The 20,199-nt window shown below is 34.3% G+C and overlaps 1 protein-coding gene across 1 annotated transcript in view; it reads left to right on the forward strand.

The window, feature by feature from the left end:
* Positions 1–20,199, forward strand: part of Lrp1b (LDL receptor related protein 1B) — a 1,711,024-nt gene that overhangs the window by 1,511,396 nt on the left and 179,429 nt on the right. The window contains exons 64-66 of the mRNA XM_048345540.1: positions 7,620–7,736; positions 7,846–7,965; positions 9,610–9,729. Coding sequence (XP_048201497.1) covers positions 7,620–7,736; positions 7,846–7,965; positions 9,610–9,729 — 357 coding nt within the window. The remainder of the gene's footprint in view (positions 1–7,619; positions 7,737–7,845; positions 7,966–9,609; positions 9,730–20,199) is intronic.

Consider the following 20,199-nt stretch of genomic DNA (forward strand, 5'->3'; position numbering starts at 1 on the left):
TTAACAAGTTCCTAGACAGTGCTTTAAGGTGACTTGCCAATTATGTCTTTTGATTGGTAGGAATGGTTCAGCAATCACTGGTTACTTTGTTGGCAATGGACAGACGGCAGAATTTTCCTTGATAGCCTTTTATAGTTCACTCCATAGATCACTTCAGTATTGTCCTGTCAAGATGAACACACTGGTAGTCAATCATGGTGACTCTCTAAACATCCCAGTGGATGCTTGCCATGATTTGACCTTGACAATTGAGTTCAAGATCCTTCAGTTACACTGAAGAAAGAAAATAAACTGTCTTGGTGAAAGCCAATTACTTATTGTAATAAAATTTTCTACCATCTAATTACATAGCTGTTTCAAACTTTGGGTTTCTAGATAGTTACTCAGATGAACTGTGTTCCATGTCTTTGGTATACCACATACAATGGAAGTTATTTCACATAGTCTCTATATGACTGAAAAGTAGTAAGCAACTCAATGAAATTGATAATGTTGTAAAACTCATTGCTTTTCTGATACAATTTGTATGTTTTGTATGATTCATTTCTCTTTGTTTTTTTTAAATGTGGCTTTTTTTTCACATTAATAGCATATGCAATAGAATTTCTGTGGAATAGGTATGATACTACTATGTATGAGGGGTTTTCCTAACCACTGAATTGAAAAGTATGACAAAGAAACAAATTACTATACTGATCTTGCTTAGATTTATATATTAGAAGAAAGCTATTTGATTCTTGACAACCAAATAAACTTTCCTATATTGCAAAATAAATGAAAATTTTATCGTAATTTGAAGAAATAAACTAGAATAAGGCTTTCATTGGGAAGATAGCCTATTTTGAACAGATCTACTGATTTCTGAGGAAATTCATTCTAATGAACTGCCACACTGTTACTAGATAGCTTTTTTAGAAATACTGGTGGTTCCTGAACTCTAGTTTTAATCTTGATTTAAATTACATAATGAAATCATACTGCTGTAAAATTTTAAGTATGGGTTAAATATAATAAGTTTTTACCTTTCCTATGTTCAGAATATATGGTGAACTTTTTAATATTGTTTGGGGAGAAAGATATGTCTGGTATCTAATAGCTAGCTTATTTGTGATCCTTATCCTGTTCAAATACCAGTATCTACATGTTTTACCCATGGTGGCTAGGAATATAGCCTATTGGTAGTGCTTACTTCCTATACATGAAGCCCGGGGTGCGATTCCTCAGCACCACATATATAGAAAAAGCCAGAAGCCACAAGTGGAAGAGTCTTAGCCTTAAGCAAAAAAAGCCAGGGACACTGCTTAGGCCCTGGGTTCAAGCCCCAGGACTGGCAAAAAAAATATACAAATATGAAAATTATATAAAGAATTGTATATCATGTATGATGGTTATTATATGTTCCCTATATGTCATGTATGATTGACATATTTATCTATAATCTATGGCATATAGCATTTTTTTGTGTGTCAAAATCAAGCCATTTAACAAAAACATTATGTTATGGGTATCATTTTTGTGATACCATGTAAAGCACATTTTCTTAGAAATTTTTAAATATATAATATCTCACTACTAATGGTAGTCAATATGTTGCACTTAGAACTCTTGATCTTTTATGTAACTGATACTTTATGTCCTTGGATTAAAATTTCTCAAATCTTTCCACTGCCTAGCCTTTGGAGACTGTCATTTTACTGTTTCTTTGAGTTTAAAATTTTGTTTCCTCAAAGAAGTAAAAATATTTTCTTTCCATGCCTAATTTATTTGATTTTGTATTGCATTCTAATTTCTTGTAAATTGTCACAAATGAAATGATTTCTTTTATCATTCATGATAAATAAGAGTTCATTGTGAATGCAAACCATATTTTCTCCATCTATTGATTGGATGCATCTATTGATGGACTCAAGTTGATTCCACATTTCACCTATCATGAATAATACTGCAATAAATATTGGAATGTAGATACCCTATAGGTATACTTATATAATTATTTATATGTGTATATATATATACCCTGTTATTTCTCATTTTCTTTTATTGTCAAGATGATGTACAGAGGGGTTACAGTTGCATGCTTAAGGTTGTGAGCACATTGCTTGTCATACTTGTTACCCCCTTCCTCATTTTTCTCCCACCTTCCCCCTGAACCCACCGCCCTCCTGCTTCCACCATTTTTTAAAAAATCTTCCCAACAATGGACATCATCATTCTAATCTAAAAAGCTTATTAACTCTACAGATATTATCCATTAAATAATACTATATTATGTTGTGAGAAAAGTCTGTGCAGCTTTTTTTTTTTTTTTGCCAGTCCTGGGGCTTGGACTCAGGGCCTGAGCACTGTCCCTGGCTTCTTTTTTGCTCAAGGCTAGCACTCTGCCACTTGAGCCACAGCACCACTTCTGGCCATTTTCTGTATATGTGGTGCTGGGGAATCGAACCCAGGGCCTCATGTATATGAGGCAGGCACTCTTGCCACTAGGCCATATCCCCAGCCCTGCAGCTTTTTTTTTTTTTTATCTATACTAATTTATATTCCTATGAACACTGCACAGCTTCCTTCTTTTCCTACATATTTCCAACTTGTCATCATTTGTCACTTTTATAATACTCATTCTGATAATTGGGAGGTGACTTCTCATTATGTTTTTAAGTTTTTATTTTCCAACTAAATACTGCTGAACATTTCTTCAGATACATGTTGGCACATTGTATGTTTTCATTGTAGAAATGTGTATTTCTATCAGCCCACTTAAAAAAAAGATAAGCTGGGCATTGGTAGCTCACATCTGTACTCTTAGCTACTCAGGATTCTGAGATCTGAGAATGGAAGTTCAAAGCCAGCCTGGGCAGGAAAGCCTAAGAGACTCTTATCTCCAGTTAATCACCACAAAACCAGAAGTGGTGCTGTGGCTCAGACTGGTGGAGAACTTAAGTCTTGAGCAAAAGATCTAATGAGCAGCACCAAGGCCTTGATTTCAAGGGTCAAGGATCACAACTGACATAAAAGAAAATAAATGGGGGGTGGGGTGGGGAAGAAGAAAAGAAAAGAAAGAAAAAAATCTGAGCACCTTTCCTACTTACTGAGTTCAGTACTTGGAATATTAACCCATTGTCAAATATAGAGCTTATGGATATTTTCTCCCATTTCAGATAGTCTCAGCACTTGATTGATACTTTATGGACACAAACATTTAGCTTGATGTTTATTTTTGGTTTTGTTGCCTAAACTTTGGAGTCATATTCATGTAAATGTTTTCCCAAATCAACATCATGGAAATTTTGCCTTGCTTTTTCTCCCAGTAATAGTCTTTCATGCTTTATTGATGATATCATCTTTGTAATATTTGAAAATAAATGTTTGCTTGTAGTGGTCAGCTAACACCTTGAGAATCTATTAACATGACATTGAGGAGTCCTAGTGAGGTTAAAAAAAAAAAATGACATGCTGTTGTCTGTTGAGTATTTGATTTTGAGCAGCTGCCTTAAGCAGAATTTCCTGCTACTCAGACACACTGACAGTCAAGCATGCTAACAAAGCCTGTAATCCCAGTACTAAGGAAACTGAGGTAAAAAAGATTATAAATGCAAGGCAGCCTAGGCTACAGAGGGAGACTGCAGCCAATCTAGATTATATAGTGAGAATTGCCCTAAAACTCTAAAATAAAAAAGGAAACAAAAGACCATACCCATAACTTTAATTGAGAAAGATCTAAACTCTGCTCCACCATAACATACATGAACCCTGTGTAGAGTAATTACATGGATGCCAGGAAGGGTGATGCATCAATAATTTTCTAATGTCATAAGTTTGGAACTAGATACTCTATGTTAACCTTTGTTGCCCATCACACCTTCATACCTGTGTCTACATGATGTGATGGGCAACTTGCTTTCTCCAGCATTCATTTCACAGATTTCATAGATCTATAATCTGGGTAGGGAAATTTTACAGGAAGAAACAGGAAACTATTAAGGGAAATTTTACAGGAAAAAACAGAAAACCAAAAAGAATGTGTACAAGCTCAGAAGCTGAGAAAATTAAATATCATGCAGTTTAGGCATTTAACGTGATTAACTAACAAATTTTATCGACTAGAGGTAAATAACATTTTAGGTCTCCTGCTTTGTAGAAGTAAGCACATATTTAGAATTAATTTTAAAGAGTGTTTAAAAATTTTTCATCAATAACGTACTTATGAAAGCATAATGTAGTTTCCAAAGAAAGTTTAAAATACCACTTATTAATGTTTGATTCACTGATTTGAACTAATAAAAAGATTAATCTCACAGTTGGTGATTACTAATATATATTGGGAACATTACTCAAAAATAAAAGTTCCACGGAAAGCAACATAATTATAAGAATTTTTCATAGTCAGTCTTGATCTGAATTCCAAGTCTGGCCCTTGATAGTTGTATCTGCTTGGATAAATGGTTAATAAAACATTTCTTCAGGGTTTTTATTGTTGTTGTTGTTTTTGTTTTTGTCAGTTCTGGGCTTGGACTCCGGGCTTGAGACTGTCCCTGGCTTCTTTTTGCTCAAGGCTAGCACTCTGCCACTTGAGCCACAGCACCACTTCTGGCCATTTTCTGTATATGTGGTGCTGGGGAATCGAACCCAGGGCCTCATGTATATGAGGCAGGCACTCTTGCCACTAGGCCATATCCCCAGCCCTGCAGCTTTTTTTTTTTTTTTATCTATACTAATTTATATTCCTATGAACACTGCACAGCTTCCTTCTTTTCCTACATATTTCCAACTTGTCATCATTTGTCACTTTTATAATACTCATTCTGATAATTGGGAGGTGACTTCTCATTATGTTTTTAAGTTTTTATTTTCCAACTAAATACTGCTGAACATTTCTTCAGATACATGTTGGCACATTGTATGTTTTCATTGTAGAAATGTGTATTTCTATCAGCCCACTTAAAAAAAAGATAAGCTGGGCATTGGTAGCTCACATCTGTACTCTTAGCTACTCAGGATTCTGAGATCTGAGAATGGAAGTTCAAAGCCAGCCTGGGCAGGAAAGCCTAAGAGACTCTTATCTCCAGTTAATCACCACAAAACCAGAAGTGGTGCTGTGGCTCAGACTGGTGGAGAACTTAAGTCTTGAGCAAAAGATCTAATGAGCAGCACCAAGGCCTTGATTTCAAGGGTCAAGGATCACAACTGACATAAAAGAAAATAAATGGGGGGTGGGGTGGGGAAGAAGAAAAGAAAAGAAAGAAAAAAATCTGAGCACCTTTCCTACTTACTGAGTTCAGTACTTGGAATATTAACCCATTGTCAAATATAGAGCTTATGGATATTTTCTCCCATTTCAGATAGTCTCAGCACTTGATTGATACTTTATGGACACAAACATTTAGCTTGATGTTTATTTTTGGTTTTGTTGCCTAAACTTTGGAGTCATATTCATGTAAATGTTTTCCCAAATCAACATCATGGAAATTTTGCCTTGCTTTTTCTCCCAGTAATAGTCTTTCATGCTTTATTGATGATATCATCTTTGTAATATTTGAAAATAAATGTTTGCTTGTAGTGGTCAGCTAACACCTTGAGAATCTATTAACATGACATTGAGGAGTCCTAGTGAGGTTAAAAAAAAAAAATGACATGCTGTTGTCTGTTGAGTATTTGATTTTGAGCAGCTGCCTTAAGCAGAATTTCCTGCTACTCAGACACACTGACAGTCAAGCATGCTAACAAAGCCTGTAATCCCAGTACTAAGGAAACTGAGGTAAAAAAGATTATAAATGCAAGGCAGCCTAGGCTACAGAGGGAGACTGCAGCCAATCTAGATTATATAGTGAGAATTGCCCTAAAACTCTAAAATAAAAAAGGAAACAAAAGACCATACCCATAACTTTAATTGAGAAAGATCTAAACTCTGCTCCACCATAACATACATGAACCCTGTGTAGAGTAATTACATGGATGCCAGGAAGGGTGATGCATCAATAATTTTCTAATGTCATAAGTTTGGAACTAGATACTCTATGTTAACCTTTGTTGCCCATCACACCTTCATACCTGTGTCTACATGATGTGATGGGCAACTTGCTTTCTCCAGCATTCATTTCACAGATTTCATAGATCTATAATCTGGGTAGGGAAATTTTACAGGAAGAAACAGGAAACTATTAAGGGAAATTTTACAGGAAAAAACAGAAAACCAAAAAGAATGTGTACAAGCTCAGAAGCTGAGAAAATTAAATATCATGCAGTTTAGGCATTTAACGTGATTAACTAACAAATTTTATCGACTAGAGGTAAATAACATTTTAGGTCTCCTGCTTTGTAGAAGTAAGCACATATTTAGAATTAATTTTAAAGAGTGTTTAAAAATTTTTCATCAATAACGTACTTATGAAAGCATAATGTAGTTTCCAAAGAAAGTTTAAAATACCACTTATTAATGTTTGATTCACTGATTTGAACTAATAAAAAGATTAATCTCACAGTTGGTGATTACTAATATATATTGGGAACATTACTCAAAAATAAAAGTTCCACGGAAAGCAACATAATTATAAGAATTTTTCATAGTCAGTCTTGATCTGAATTCCAAGTCTGGCCCTTGATAGTTGTATCTGCTTGGATAAATGGTTAATAAAACATTTCTTCAGGGTTTTTATTGTTGTTGTTGTTTTTGTTTTTGTCAGTTCTGGGCTTGGACTCCGGGCTTGAGACTGTCCCTGGCTTCTTTTTGCTCAAGGCTAGCACTCTGCCACTTGAGCCACAGCGCCTCTTCTGGCCGTTTTCTATATATGTGGTGCTGGGGAATCGAATCCGGGCCTTCATGTATAGGAGGCAAGCACTCTTGCCACTAGGCCATATTCCCAGCCATTTCTTCAGTTTTAAAGTGGCCATATTATTGCCCAAAAGAGAAAATGATGAGATTAATGCTATGATAGTCTGTCCAGGATCTAGTTCAGAGTAAGCTCTTTATAAATATTATATTAGTATCATTAGTAATTTTTACATAAAATAAAAATATTGCAAAGGAATGCATTAGAATTTGGGAGTTTTTTTATTATAATAACATAAGTATTAATTATAATAACATGCTGATATATAAGATGTTTCTGTATACAAGGCAATTTCTTTATGCATAATAGCAATATCACAGGAAATCTGCTTCAAATATGATACAGAAATCATTTAGTTTGTACTTAACATTATGAATTGAGGAAGAACCTATATGCATATCATAGCAAAAAAGTAACAAATAAGTGATTTATTTAAATGTATTATAATAAATCATTTTATTCTAATGAATTCTATTTGGCAATTTAACCTCTCCATACCGCGTTGCTGAAGTGATGACACATTTATATTCTTTTAAAATAAATCTTTCATAGTTATATGTTGCTAGTTACTTTTCTCTTAACAGTTCGTTTCTGAAATGTAATCTGGAGTCATCAGAGTTATTCATGACCTTGCTGGGAATCTGAGCATAGTAGCTTTTTCAGTGAAAGTCTTTCATATTTGATGCTTATAGTTAACATAGTAATATGATAAGCATTTTGAATGTCAGTAAAGTTCTTTATAAGAAGTCAAGGGGTATCATTGCCATTCTGTCACACTTGTATATTCTTCTCCAGCTGAATTCAAATGTCAGCCAGGCAGATTTCAGTGTGGAACTGGACTCTGTGCTCTGCCAGCCTTCATTTGTGATGGGGAAAATGATTGTGGAGACAATTCTGATGAACTCAACTGCGGTAAGTGATTACATTCCTGGTTAAGGAAATTGTATACTGAGGTATATTCAGACATAAGTCTCTGATTATCTTTACTTATTGTATCTGGTTCTTCTTCTTTCTCTTTAAGAATCACATGTTTGCCTATCCGGTCAGTTCAAGTGTACTAAGAACCAGAAATGTATTCCAGTAAACCTTAGATGTAATGGACAAGATGATTGTGGTGATGAAGAAGATGAACAAGACTGTCGTAAGTCACTCAGAACATTCTGTTTTGTCTTACTCTTAACTCGCAATGGAAACTGGATTAAATATATTACTTCAGAATCATAAAAGCAGAAGAATCAGGCAAGAATGATGCCCAGCCATGATAAATAGATATAAATTAGAATTTTTTTTAAGAACTTGTTTATTTTTTTTATTTTTATTTTTTTTGCCAGTCCTGGGGCTTGAACTCAGGGCCTGATCACTGTCCCTGGCTTCTTTTTCTCTCAAGGCTAGCACTCTACCACTTGAGCCATGGTGCCACTTCCAGCTTTCTCTATGTATGTGGTATTGGGGAATCAAACCCAGGGCTTCATGTATGGGAGGCAAGCACTCTAACACTAGACCACTCTAACACTAGACCAAATTCCCAGCCTAGAATGGGTTTTTAAAAAAAGGACTATGGAAATACATAGGGAAAAGTAAAACGTGGGTGGTCCTTTCTTTAAAGGCTAACTGTAGATTATCAGAAACATGAAAAAAAAATCCATTCATCAACTTCATCCTTAAGAGAATCATCAAAAACAAATTGTAACTAATTGTGAGATTTTTGTTTTATAAATAGATTTATTTTGCCTGTATTAACTAGGTATGGATAATTTCTATATATCCATTTGTTACTTGATATAAATTTTAGTTTAGTTTTCTTCATGAAATACTTATTGAAACTCTGATAAGAGATACAAAATACTGTCATAAAATACATATCAAAAACTATAAGCAGTACTCTATTTAATAAAACTTAACAAGATACTCGGAGTCATAAGAGTACAATATTTTAGTTCTATTCACTTACCTTTCATCTCTTTCCCAAATCTGCATTTCATTATATGAGTAGGAAAACAATATGCACAGTACACACAGATGTGTGTAAATGGGGATCCATGAAAATATGTGTGCAAATATGCATCTATGTTCACATATTCACTTACAAGTTCAAACACAGGTAGAAGCAAAAGGATAAAATACCTGTCAAGTTTCAGACTTTCAACAAAACTGCTGCCAGTATTTCTATCTGGCTGGAGTTTTACTTTATTCCTCTAAAACTTTTATCAGTAAATAATGTGCAGTCATCCAGCAATTTGATTAAGAGGGTACACTGAGAATAAAGCCAGCACTGGTTCTTTATGGTTTGCCATTCTAGACAGTGATCCATAAACTCACTAGGGTTTGTGGTGCAGTTAACAGTCCAAATCAGATGTTCACCCCTTTCCTCAAAAACCTAACCCAATGCTAAGATTTTGATTAGATTTCATGTTTTCTATTCTTCATTTACATAAAAGTTTCTAATTTTAGACTTTTTTCTCCTTAGAAATATGTATGTAGAAAATTTTAAATATAAACATATTCTGAAAAAACACTAATTCTTTATTTTAAATATTAATTCCCAAATATCTAAGCAATAGAAATTTAATCCTAGTAGTTATTAACATATTATTTTAGGGATATATTTTCTTTTTTCTAATGGAAAGGACATTAAAATCATTAACATTTCTTTATAAATAATGAAATGTTAATATTCTTTACATTCAATTCTCTATTAAGTAAGCTATCTTAAGTATTTCATTTTTGCTTTTGAAAATAAAATAGTTGTTCAAAGATACATATTAACAGGTATTTTCTTCTTAAGCTGAAAACAGCTGTTCTCCAGACTATTTCCAATGTAAAACTACCAAACATTGCATTTCCAAACTGTGGGTTTGTGATGAGGATCCCGACTGTGCTGATGCATCCGATGAAGCCAACTGTGGTGAGTGTCTATTCTTCTTTGTGTTATGTGTGGGCCACAGACACACAATTCTGACTGCAATTCATTGGGGCCTTACACGGGGAAGTTTTCTCTAGGTGTTCACTGTGGCATAACCAATTTAAATTAGCTATTTCATACAATGCCTACAGGTTAAGATTGGAGTTGGAGGATTGCATAGTGTAACTCTAAGTTCTTCTGGGGCAAGCAAGATATAGTAAGTGAAAAAGAGAAGAGAGTATCAAAATTCTTTTTCTTTTAGTAGGAAACAGTGACTGCTTATTATGCTTTGTCATGGATATATTTTTACTCTAAATAAATTATAATACTGATACTAGTATTTGAGAAACAGACAAATATTCATTTAGGTGAATGTTTATACTCTACTTAGAAAATATAAATAGTGAGGTAGAACTGAAGGGAAATTCCTGTATGTGATTAACTCTGTCAACATACATTAAATATTAATTGAGCCAATTGTATAGGCAGATATATCAATGTAACATTCCTAGAGAAAGCATATAACTTAGCAATAGATTTGAGAAAAACTTATCTTTATACAAACAATAACATAGATTTTTCATACTTCATATTCAGAATTTTTAAATGCATTACTTAGGTTCTACAGTACACTTACTGAACCTTTAACAGAGTAAATGAAAGTATTGAAAAATCCTTAAGATTTCTGAATGTGCATTTATACTGAACAAAATGTATGAGATACATACGTAATCATTTGCAATAAGTCTTTAATTTGTTTACCTAATATTATCTTCCCTATATATTTTTCTTTGAAACATGGTCCCAATCATGACACCGTGTTACAGGATCATAAAATTACCACTTATCACTTTATGAAATTCATTTCATAATTAATTTAAAAATTATCACATTTCTGTTTATGAATTTCCATAGCAATTATTAGGGACTTTATTAAGCTATTAGTATTACCATCTGCTTTGTGTCATTGTCTATTCCATTTTGCTTATTAAAGCAAAGTAGAATTAGGACTTAATAATTTCAAATAATTTCTTATCTGTATTTTTTATGTTCTCTATTTAGACATGAAATAACTGATTTTGTTAGATTACATTTTTCAAAATCTGCCATTATGCTATTTTTAATTCATGTTTAAGCTATAACCATACCAACTAAGTCTTGTGAAAGGAAATTGTCCCTCCTATTTGAGCTATGTATTTCCACAGCCTACTTTTTCCAACTTCACACTGAACATATTCAAACCAAACAAGAGAAACAATCATCATATGTGCTTATTTACTACTGAATGTGTAAACAGTAACTTTATATCAGGCTACACTTGCCATAAGAAAGTATCACATAGTGCTAGTGGTGTAGCTCATTGATAGAGTGTTACCTAGCACTTAATTTTCTGTGTTCAAATCTCAGTAAACCAAAATAAAATAATCTGAGTAAGAGATTCTTTTGTTAAGTGAAAGCAAGTATATTTGAAATTATAAAATATTTCCAGCATGGAGGTCTGTATAGAACATTGCATATTAATAACAAGGACATGTGTTTCAATAAACTTTAAACCAGGCATTTCTTTAAAAATTGAAACTGTAACACTTCTGACCTTTGCTCTTCAATTTCACTTACTGTCCAAAATGTCATGTGTATCATTTATATATGTATTTTAAAATGTTTATTATATGAACATGTATGTATTAACTAAATGTTCATTGGACTTTTGACTTTCTGATATGCTTTCTAAGTTATTGTGAAGTTTAATATTTTCCTATATTCTGTATATTAATATATACCCATTATTAGCTTATTTCCCTGCTGAAATATAAGTCATAATTATTAGCAAAGTAAGTGCAAAATATTGCTAGAACTACTAGAATTACTGGCTCAGACATGACAGCAGGGAAGGGAGTGGCAGAACTCTTAGCTGTATGCTCAGTAATAGGCTGAATTACATTCACTGCGAAGGGCCTGGGATGAGCCTGAAGAAAGAAACTCCAGCACTGGTTACTACAACTACAGCAATGTGTCATAATGTTTCAATTTGATCATTTGCCACTTTAGTGTTTGTGAAAAGTGATATTAACTTATACTTAGAATGCTATTTAAAAAATGATAGTTTCAGGATTTCAAGATACCCCACAATTTCAAGTAATCTTGAAGGAAAAGTTCTGTCCTATTAAACCCAGGAAAGTATGAAACAACTAATTTCTGTATCTGAAAAACAAGGATTTTGTATGTCATGTGTTTGGTGTTTAAGTCAGTGTTTCTTGGAATTAACCATAGGTTACAAGTGCTTGAGTGCTTGGTCTGACCTGCAACTATAAAATGGCCCATGTTGTGAGGCGAGATCTCCTCTCACTGAGTGATGGCTTCCATAGACTGGAAGATTTTCATACATTTGCTGCAGGCTAGTCTTGAGTTTCTGCTGGAAGACAAAACCACCTGAACAAAGAGTTCCCATAGAAGTACAAGAGGATCATCAACAATAGGAAAATGTGAAACACATACTCAATAGAATTTTATGCCTCTATCAGAAAGCATGCCATTGCCCCATTCATAAGGAAATAGAAGGACTTGGAAAAATTATACTAAGTGAAGTGAGCCAGACCCAAAGAAACATGGACACTATGGTTTCCCTCATAGGGAATAATTACCACAGGTTTAGGCTAGTCACAGCAGAGGATCACAAGAGCCTAATAGCTATGCCCTTTTGAAAGCATAAAATGATGCTAAGTTAAATGAACTCCATGTTATGGAAAAAACTGTCATATCAGTGTTGTAATTATTTTCAACATGCCATGTGAAACTGTAGCTTCTATTGTTGATGGTCCTTGAGATTCTTATCTCCCATTAACCCCAGAAAACCAGAAGTGGTGCTATGGCTTAGATAATAGAGCACTAGCCTTGAGCTGAAGAGCTCAAGGACAGCGCCCAGGCCCAAGGTTCAAGTCTTATTACTGACAAAAAATAACTAAGTCAATAAAATAAAATAAATTAAAAAAAGAGAAAAGAAAAAGAATCATTAAACATTTTAAAATCAATGTTGTGCATTAGACATTCTAACCATATATAATTTACTTTTCATATATTTTTAAAATGTTAAAATAGTCATATGAAAATAAATGTTCTGTTTGAATGGTGAAGTTAGGAAAATATCTGTATTCATGAAGAAGCTTCTTTTAATTTAGTATGTATTATTTTTATACAAGTCTATATGAATGCGTTTTGTGGCAAATTAATATTGTACATTTCTCTCATCTGTTTACTTTGCATAATTCAGTCTTTTTTTGTCATTTTCTGTCAGTGACATTTGTGTGTGTGTGTGTGTGTGTGTGTGTGCGCGCGCGCGTGTATGTCCATGAGATGAGGAAAAGGAGAATAGGCATCTTTGGTATTGAAAAATCTTCATTCGACCAGATCCCTCAAACAAAGCCTGGCTATGTGAATGGGACCAGGATTTTTATTTGGCACTTGCAGAAAAATTAATTAAAAACTTACATGTGAATTTCTACGTATCCTAAGTGAAGAGAACAAATATTTTTACTTTTAGGTTTCACGTTGATTTCAATAACTTTTATGCATTGATTTTCTCTGTGCCAAATGGATGTGAACTTATTTGTTGACATTCCTTTAAAAACGTAAACCCTTTTCTAAAGAGAAATTGGTGGGATTTAAATTTAGTTGCACAAAGCTAGCAAGGAGAAACACAGTACATCAGTATGCATGCCAACTCTAGACAGAACTGCAGGAAGAGCCATGAGAGCAAATTGCTTTTGTCCAGTGAGATTCAAATTGAAATCAGAAAGAACACAATTTATTTTAATAAGAAATATTGATGTATTAGTTGGGTTTTAAAAAAGACATTTAATTGAGAATTTCATATTCTATGATATTTTTGCTTGAAAAACTTCATCTTTCTCCTACTGCTTTCTCATTTGAGGCCAAGTACATTTGCTTCTTTAAAACTACGAAATAATAATCTTCACATACACATAATTCTGGTTGCAGACTTTTCCTAGCATGTGAAAAGAGTAAGACATACACATTTATAGAAGAAAAAAACACTGAAGCAGATAAGGAGCTTCCAAAAAATCCTCCTAAGACATAAATTTGGAAAAAAAATCATCTTTGTTTTAGTTTGGAATTTCTCTTTCCTTTCTTCCTGTTTCCTTTTTTTCCTTTCCTTCTTTGTGTCTTTTGCTGTTTTCCTTTTCTTTTTAATATAAAATTCTATTCAAGTATCCTTTGGGCTACTGACTTCCTTAGAGAACTTTCTACCATTTATATTTTCAAATGTCATTCAGAGTTTCTTACTACATGAACATATGATTATGTTGCATATAATTGATAATTAGAATTGAAAGATATCTTTTGAAAAACATAACACTGGTTGAACTTTAAAGCCCTTTTTAAGTAAACTTGGTCTTATCTTTATATCTTAAATCAGTTTACGGATTCAAGTAGTATAGTATTTCACTTAGGAGAAGACTATCACTTTATAGGCATTAATATTCCCATAAAAATATAATAATAAGGAAATAGCTACTTTAGAGTTATAACAGTGGTTATTAAATTTGTGGTTTGAGTAAGGTGAACAGATATTATATAGATGTTCACTCAATTTTAAATTTTGTGATGTGCAAAGTTTTTCTAATCATTTATTTATTTATTTTTATTGATTAACTGATTTTCAGTCAGGGGGCTTGAATTCTGGGCTTGCGTGCTGTCCCTGAGCTTTTCAGCTCAAGGCGAGTGTTCTACCACTTTGAGCCACAGTGCCACTTCCAGTTTTCTGGTGGTTAATTGGAGATTAATCTCATGAATTGTTTTGCTGGGGCTGGCTTTGAATTATGATCCTCAGATCTCAGCCTCTTGAGTAGCTAAGATTACAGGCCTATGACACCAGCACCTGGCTGCTGTAATAACCAGAGCAGCCGGAAATCCCGACCCATGCAGAAGACACTGCTACATGGCTTGGACTTGCAGGAGGGGACCTGGCATTAGGGAACCTGGCATTAGGGAATGGTTGGATTGGCTGTTGGAGTGTCAGGAGTGGGGGAGGAGCAGCCTAGGAAGTAGCGCCCCATGCAGAGTTCACTGCCTTGGTGGCACTTCCAAGTAGGCCCAGCAGTTGGAAGGGGGCTGGGTATCAGAAGGTCAGGGTGTATACATAGGCTACCTGTATAGAGGGTCAGGAAAGAGAGGAGAGAGGAGTTTCGAAAGCAGGCAGTACCTGCGGGAGAAGTACAGCTGAGCTGATCTGAGCTGACCTGTGGAGGAGCCTGCAGGCAGGCCTGGGGCCTAAGGAGAGGCCTGAAGATTGAGGAGAGGCCAGCAGGAAGGAGGAATAGAAAGAAGCTTGCTTCTCTGAAGGTTTGGAGTTTGAGCCTGTTGGAGATTAAGGAGTGGAGGTTTGGAGGTCAGGGCCGGTCTGGGTTCTGGGTAATTAGACCAGGACAAGGTAGTCTCAGGCCAGCCTTTAGAGGTGGAGGGTGTTCTGGTTCTGAGTTTTAGGTTGTGAATAAAAGTCCTTTGTAAATAAAACCCCTTTACACCTTTAGTTTTGCTTCTATGGATTTTTCTCACTCTCAGGTTATAACAGCTACAATGTTCAATCTTAAATGTAAAATCCAGGATGCAAACCTCTCGAGAAAACAACAAAAAATATTTTTCATTAGGCATTATTTGTTTAACCATCATGTGGAAAAATTATGGAAGTGGAAGAAAAGGTATTTAACTGTCATATTTGTTGGACTACTTAAGTGAAATAAAGATTTTGTTTGTTCTGAAGGTCATCTAAAATATTAACTCTAAGTCCACCCATATCTCCAAATATCTTGCTGGATATTGTAAAATGACCACCAACAGAAATTCTCCATAAGCAATTTCATTTTACCTAAAGTAAAAGTGACTAATGGAAATAAGAGGAGGCATAAATTAATCCTGTTACCTGAAGCTTCTCACTTGTGTGAATCATATTCTCCATACAACTAAGTTTTTCCCAATTCAGGGTCTTAAGATAGTGGCAAATTTCTCGGATATAAATGTTCTCTTTTTGGTGCAGGTACTGAATTTTCAGTTTTAAATAAGATAAAGTGGAAGAAGTCAGGTTCCTATGTCTTATGACTATAATCCTAATTATTTAAAAGGCTGAGATCCAGAGGATATTAGTTCAAAGCTAGCCAAGACAGAAAATAAAGCAAATTTTCTCAAAACAACAACAACAAAAAACACACAAAAAAACAGCAAACAACTCTGTTAAAGGTATGATGTGATTGGTAGAATACTAGCCAAGTGAGTATGTCCCTATGTTTAAACTCCAGGACCAATAAATTAAAAATAAATAAACAAATAAATGCAGAGTGGATATAAAGTGATATTGTTTATTTTAATGTCTTGAAAATGATTTCTGCTTAATAGTACTTAATTTAGTTGAACTGCATATTTTAGGAAAGCAATGAGATCTCCAGTTGAAGCTTTTATGTTAATATTGATTCTAATAAAACTTAAAGAATATGTACATTTTAAATATTACTTTAATATCTTTGTTATAAATGCCAATATGAAACTAAATCTCTATTAGATTTATTTTCATTTATTTTGGCTTTATTATTTTACTTTTTGCCAGTCCTGGGGCTTGGACTCAGGGCCTGAGTACTGTCTGGCTTCCTTTTTGCTCAAGGCTAGCACTCTAACAATTAAGCCACAGCAGCACTCCTGACTTTTTCTGTTTATGTGGTGCTGAGGAATCAAACCCAGGGCTTCATGCATGCAAAGTGAGCATTCCACTGCTAAGCCATACTCCCAGCCCCTTATTTTCAATTATTATAATAAGTTTTTTAATGTGTTGGCCCTGGGAAATACCATGAAACTCTTGTCTCCAATAAACTACACAAAAAAAGCCAGAAGTTGTGCTGTGGCTCAAGCGGTGGAGTGTTCATTCTGAACAAGAATCTCAGCAATCAGTCTCAGAGTTCAAGCCTTAGGATTGTCAAAAATGAATACACAAATAAATAAAAATTTATATAATACATTTAGGCCACAGACACATGACGTACCAAGAGACAAAACAGTGGGCTGGGGATATAGCCTAGTGGCAAGAGTGCCTGCCTCGGATACACGAGGCCCTAGGTTCGATTCCTCAGCACCACATATACAGAAAACGGCCAGACGCGGCGCTGTGGCTCAAGTGGCAGAGTGCTAGCCTTGAGCGGGAACAAGCCAGGGACAGTGCTCAGGCCCTGAGTCCAAGGCCCAGGACTGGCCAAAAAAAAAAAAAAAGAGACAAAACAGAAATTAAGTTTTCTTAAGTTCAGACTAATAAGTCTTTTTCATTGTAGATGAAAGTATTCACTCACTGTGTTTTAGATAATGGCTTTAGAGAAACTTTTTATGAACGCATAAACCTATAAAGACATGAATAAATAAGTGATTGTTGCAGACCACATCAAATATGTATTTGCACTCTAAAACTTTATAGCAGATGTACATTTTTATCAATTAATTTTATTCTGGTTCTTTGTAATACTGTAAGATTAGATTTGGGGGGGGGGGGGCGGAAAAACTTGCATGTAATTTTGCCCAGAGAAAAACATATACCTAATTATCTTTTAAGAAATCCTTACACAGTTATCTGTCCTTCCTGGCTTCTTTCATGATTTTAAATTCTAAAGCCCTGGAATTCCAGGACACAAATGTCTTAGAGATTTGCTTAGTACACACTAAATCATTTCCACTTTCAAGGTCATTCTCAGGCTAAGTTGAAACCCTTGAGAATAGAAATGGTGTTATTCATTTGGAACTGTGTGTGTGTGTGTGTGTGTGTGTGTGTGTGTGTGTGTGTGTGAATAAACATGAATATATTTAAACCCAAGGTCAGGTAGTTTTTCTTCCAGAAACTTTTCCCATAATATCAATATTTTATGATAGCATTGTCCATGTTTTGACAGTGAGTCAATGTATGGCTGAGTCAGGTTTTCATAATTTAGGTGAATCATTTTTTAAAATCATTTGCAGGTAAGACAAGTTTTATGATGTAGGTGAATAAAATCAGAGTCTCTGATAATATCTAGAAATAGCTGAAGATGTCATGCTTCCGATGCTTTATGTGTAGCATATATATTCAACTATAAAGTTGAAATTATTATTAAAAAGTATGTGTATGTGTCTGTGTGTGTATCAGAAGTATTTCAGAAGAATGGAATTTTTTCCAGATTCTAGTTTATATATTATAAAAGCCTTTTAAGAAACTGAAATAATATTTCATAAATGATGTCTGAAAATGGCCTTCTTAAGTTTATCCCAATCTAAATAAGGTATATTTAATACTGCCTCTTTCTTAATATAGATAATCAATTTCATGATTTTTATACCATTATTATTCATTGATCTAATAATTGATTATTAAAAATACTTAAATTTGTTATCCTATTGGGAAGAGAATGTATTCATCACAGTGCTGCATACCCTTAGAATGCTTTCAAATATTTTAGTCTATAGAAGAGAATATTAATAATACTCTCCCTTGCCCAAGTCTATTGAAAATTTTCATAAGAAGAAAGCATTTTTTTCTTTTCTTATATGATTAAGCTTTGTAATTAACCACTGAGCTGGAATTGTCCATTTTATTTGTAAGATTCAGTTATGTCTTGGCATTAAAAGATGTATTTATTGGCACTGAAAGAAATGCAAGAAATGAACCTCATAAAAGTTAGTTCATAATTAAATCAAAAGTAATCACATTTGACTCTGTTGGCAAAAAGTATAATTTTCATATCACAGCTACTGTGTAATGTGAAGGGTGGCAGTGCCAAATTTAAATTCCAGAAACTACATTTTCATGCTCTCATTTTCTACAACTAGAATTCACAATACTTGATAGTACAAAATCATCCATTCACTTAGTTTCACTTTTGTGGCTCAGCATTGTGACTCAGTAAGTTACAGCATCATGACATACATGAAGTATTTGTAGTAACAGGGTTGATGATTTTTGATTGTTAATATTTCTAAATTAAAGAAAGATCACGAGTAAGTAACATTGCTTGAGCCACAGCACAACTTCTGGCTTTTGTGTGTAGTTTATGGAGACAAGAGTTTCATGGTGTTTCCCAGGGCCAACACATTAAAAAATGATTATAATAAATGAAAATAAGGGGCTGGGAATATGGCTTAGCGGTAGAATGTTCACCTTGTATGCATGAAGCCCTGGTTAGAATCCTCAGCACCACATAAACAGAAAAAGCCAGGGGGGCTGGGAGTATGGCCTACGGGCAAGAGTGCTTGCCTCCTACACATGAAGCTCTCGGTTCGATTCCCCAGCACCACATATATGGAAAACGGCCAGAAGGGGCCCTGTGGCTCAGGTGGCACAGTGCTAGCCTTGAGCGGGAAGAAGCCAGGGCCAGTGCTCAGGCCCTGAGTCCAAGGCCCAGGACTGGCCAAAAAAAAAAAAAAGAAAAAGCCAGAAGTGGTGCTGTGGCTCAAGTGATAGAGTACTAGCTTTGAGCAAGTCCCCTGTGCTCCACATGTAGGACATAGATTATTATAAAGTTCATCAGCCCTTAGAGGAAAAATGCTCTTAGAGGTCACTAGATTAATATAACCTAACATGCAGCATTCTCAGCCTACAGCACTGGAAAATTTCCTGTGTTAACATAAAATGCTCATTGCATAAATTAAGGTTACATTTTCCTATTTATCCTTTACCACATAAATCATAATATAAACATAAATTGCCTCACATTTTTCTTTAAGTAAAAAAATCTTTGTGTAAATGTTCTCAAAATTAAAAGCAATTAACTTCTTCTAGCTAATTTATTTAATTTTTGTTAATGATTCTACTTGGCTGGAGATATGCATTCCAACAAAACAAAACAAACAAAAAACAGCTTGGTTATACCTCCTTAGAAGTCTCACTGAGTTCTGTGCTTTTGTTTCCTCTGGGGGAAAGAATGTAGAGCTTTGCTTCAGATGGTCTGCTGGTTGTTTCACATTTTCTCATTGTTATATGCCTGCTTTGCCTCATAATACTGTATTTGAGCAGGAGAAAATGAAAATGCTATTCACATTGTTGATTGCTGCCTTGGCACATTCTATAGCCTTCTTTATCCACTACCCAAATTTTATGGATTTTAGACATTCTGACAAGTTTTCAATGCCAAGTATTTATGTAGTATCATATTGTTGGCTTTTAACAGGATCTTATGATAATGAAGTCCACTGTTTCCTTGTGAAACTATAACTTTAAGAAGTTTGATTGTATATTTTGTCTATTCTTTAATGTATAGTTACCTAGTAAAGAATCTGACATAAAAATGATGAAAGAATGAATGAAGAAAAAGTGCAAAAGAAAACATACATTTATTTGGTTCACCAAAGTGTAAGATATTTCTGGAATAACTGAAATCTTTAAAACTATGTTTTTGGTTTGTTTGTTTTTTGAGTGTCTATTTATATGTTTGTTCTTCTATATCTAAGCATGGC

Source organism: Perognathus longimembris, chromosome 4, assembly GCF_023159225.1.
Source record: "Perognathus longimembris pacificus isolate PPM17 chromosome 4, ASM2315922v1, whole genome shotgun sequence".
NCBI lineage: Eukaryota > Metazoa > Chordata > Mammalia > Rodentia > Heteromyidae > Perognathus > Perognathus longimembris.